The sequence below is a fragment of the Poecilia reticulata genome, linkage group LG9, assembly GCF_000633615.1.
Source record: "Poecilia reticulata strain Guanapo linkage group LG9, Guppy_female_1.0+MT, whole genome shotgun sequence".
In the NCBI taxonomy this organism is placed as follows: Eukaryota; Metazoa; Chordata; class Actinopteri; order Cyprinodontiformes; family Poeciliidae; genus Poecilia; species Poecilia reticulata.
In genome coordinates, this window is record NC_024339.1 from 1463261 (window position 1) to 1465913 (window position 2653).

Consider the following 2653-nt stretch of genomic DNA (forward strand, 5'->3'; position numbering starts at 1 on the left):
TGCTGTGTCCTTGTGAAAAACAGAGATCAGCAGAGATGCCAGTGGCTTGTAGCCCGGTGCGGCTTATATATGTACATTTCCAGTTTTTTTCCCATGAAAATAACTCAAATATAGTTCAAATACTTTGTATGTAGTTTTTCTTAAGGACAGTTTCTGTCTTGAATGAAAGCCCATGTTCATGTGTATCCTAAAGAAAAAGGTTTAAAAGTTGAGATATATCAACGAGATTTTAACATACATGAAAGAACCTTACAAAACCCTTATATTGTAGTAGAAAAACTTTCAGTATTCAAGATTCAACATGAACTGATTCGTACATTATTGCGAGAGAACGCAAAACATTTGTGAGGGAAACTAATACTTTTGCTAGGTATCATAAAAGAAAAGGAAATCCCTTCATGTCCCTGAGGAGTTTCTGTAGTAAACAGAAAAACTTTAGTGAAAGTCTAAAAAACTTTTTTTTCCAGGAGTCACATTTTTCCTGAAACTCCTGTGCTCTGAATACTTCTGATGTTTTCACACCTCAAACTGATTGGTCAGCCTGAACTTACTGCCAAACCTAGTTGTCCAATCAAAGGACAGCAATTGCTTACAGAATTGTTTGGATCACTGAGGCAGAATCAATCTGTCCATGATTGGATAATTAAATTTGTGATGTCACAGATATAAAAACTGGAGCTAAATTTACCCTCCTAGCAGAACAAAGGAACTTAAAGGGATAATTCAGATTTTTTTTGTGACCTTGCTTCACCAATGATTTTCCTGTTGAAACCGGCAGTGAGAACAGAGGATGTAAAGATACTGCCTGATTAAAAACACAGGCAGTAGGTAAACATTTGCTGGCATGTCCATTTAGATAAACCCAGATGCGTTGTTCTAGGAGGCTGAAGATGGCGGCTGGAACCATCTCATTATTACAGGCCTTTCACTTTCAGAGCTACTGACTGAGAAACCAATGACTAAATAGGAAGTGGCAGTTGAGGGYGGTGCGTCACCAATTAATGTCCTGCTGAGGACGGAACTTATTTAGGGTCAAACTTCCTGCCTGGTGTAACAGCAAAGCAGTGCTCATATTTACACTGCTTTACTTTCCTCAGATATTTGTCCGTGTTTCCCTCAGGAAGATGATTGGTGGTGCGCTGCCTCAAACTTCAGCATTAACTAAGCATTGGCTTCTGTCCATGTTGTTCTTTTAAAACTGTAAAAGTCTGCTCTGCTGTTGGTGCCGTTAGATTAGTMTTCAGTTYGAGTTTCAGACACCAAATAACAGTGATAACAGCTGCAAGTAGACAATACCTACTTTAACAGGACTGCAACTGGAGCAGCTTCCAAAATGTTTTCTGTTATAATGCAGGAGTTTTATTTCTTTACTTTGTTTACAGGTGCAACCTGTGAAGTGACTGAAGAGCATCCCCCAGAGGTGGGGGAACTCCCGTTATCATGACGTCAGTGAAGTCCATGCAGCAATTTGATTCCAGAAACTTGATTCTTTTGTTGCCTCCTGTTGGTGAGGACAGAGCCTCACTCAGCAGATAACCTGCTGAGACCTTCMCATCCTCCAGAGAACTTAAAAAAAAAGATATAAAAACACTATCCACCTGACTTATCTGTCCATCCCGCTCGTGTTCTCTCTACGTTCGACCCAGAAGGCCGTCGGTCTGAGTTCTAGTCACAGCACGGCGGTCTCTAGTTGATCTAATGTGCACCGAGGACCTGTGTTCTGAGAAGCAGCGCCTCTCAGTAGAAGCGTTTGCGCTTGTTTTCCTTCCAGCGGCCGTAGAGCACCAGGCCCACCACGGCCAGCACGGCCAGGCCCAGGATGGAGAACAGCAGGGTGAAGAACAGCTGCAGCCCACTCATCCCCTCCTCCTCCACGTCCACTGGGAAGCCCRACAGGAAACTAAAATGAAGCCTCAGCTTTGAAGGATCACTTTCAGCCACGCGATAGAAATGTTTCTACCTTGAAACTGGTACATGTCGTCCAACCGCGGGACGGTGATCACCTCTTCCTCCTCCTCTTCCTCTGGAGTCCTCTCTACAGTCAGCTGGTACACTTTTATTGAGATGATGTCATGGTTATCTGTCGATAGCCGGTGGGCAACATTAGAACATGAGACTTAGCAAGATTTCTTTACTTCATCTATTTTGAACAAAAAAAAAAAAGAATACATACACATGTGCATATGTATTCTTTTAATCTTATGTTTTGCAACATAAGATTTATCTACCGTAGTTGTCTGAAAAGGAGTGAGAACTTTACAGTTTTTTTTTCATTCCCACTTCATTATGCTATTCTTCAATATACTCTTATGTTACAGGACATAGGACATAGCAATGTCTTATATAGATTTTTAAATAAGATAAAAATCTTAGAAGTTCTGTTCTCAGTGCGTGTTTCTAGATCTCTATGTCTGGATATCAATAGATATACTTTCCTCCAAGCACTAACATTTGGAAATATGTCATAATTAAAATTTAAAAATCTGCCAGTAGAACTACTGCTTTTACATAATCAGCATTAAAGATTTATTCACATAAAACTAGCTCCTATGTCTTGCTGTAAAGCTACTTGCTAGTTTGATTTTTCTTATTTCAAAGCATGCCAAGATATTTTCACTAGTAGCCAGACCAAAAATACAAAATTTGTATCATT

At 40.2% G+C, this 2653-nt stretch overlaps 1 protein-coding gene across 1 annotated transcript in view; it reads right to left on the minus strand.

The window, feature by feature from the left end:
- Positions 1-6: 6 nt before the first annotated feature.
- lman2lb (lectin, mannose-binding 2-like b) overlaps positions 7-2653 on the minus strand; it is a 6631-nt gene continuing 3984 nt past the window's right edge. The window contains exons 5-6 of the mRNA XM_017306523.1: positions 1961-2116; positions 7-1880 (exon numbers count right to left, since the gene is read on the minus strand). Of these exons, the coding sequence (XP_017162012.1) occupies positions 1738-1880; positions 1961-2116 (299 nt within the window). The 3' untranslated portion in view covers positions 7-1737. The remainder of the gene's footprint in view (positions 1881-1960; positions 2117-2653) is intronic.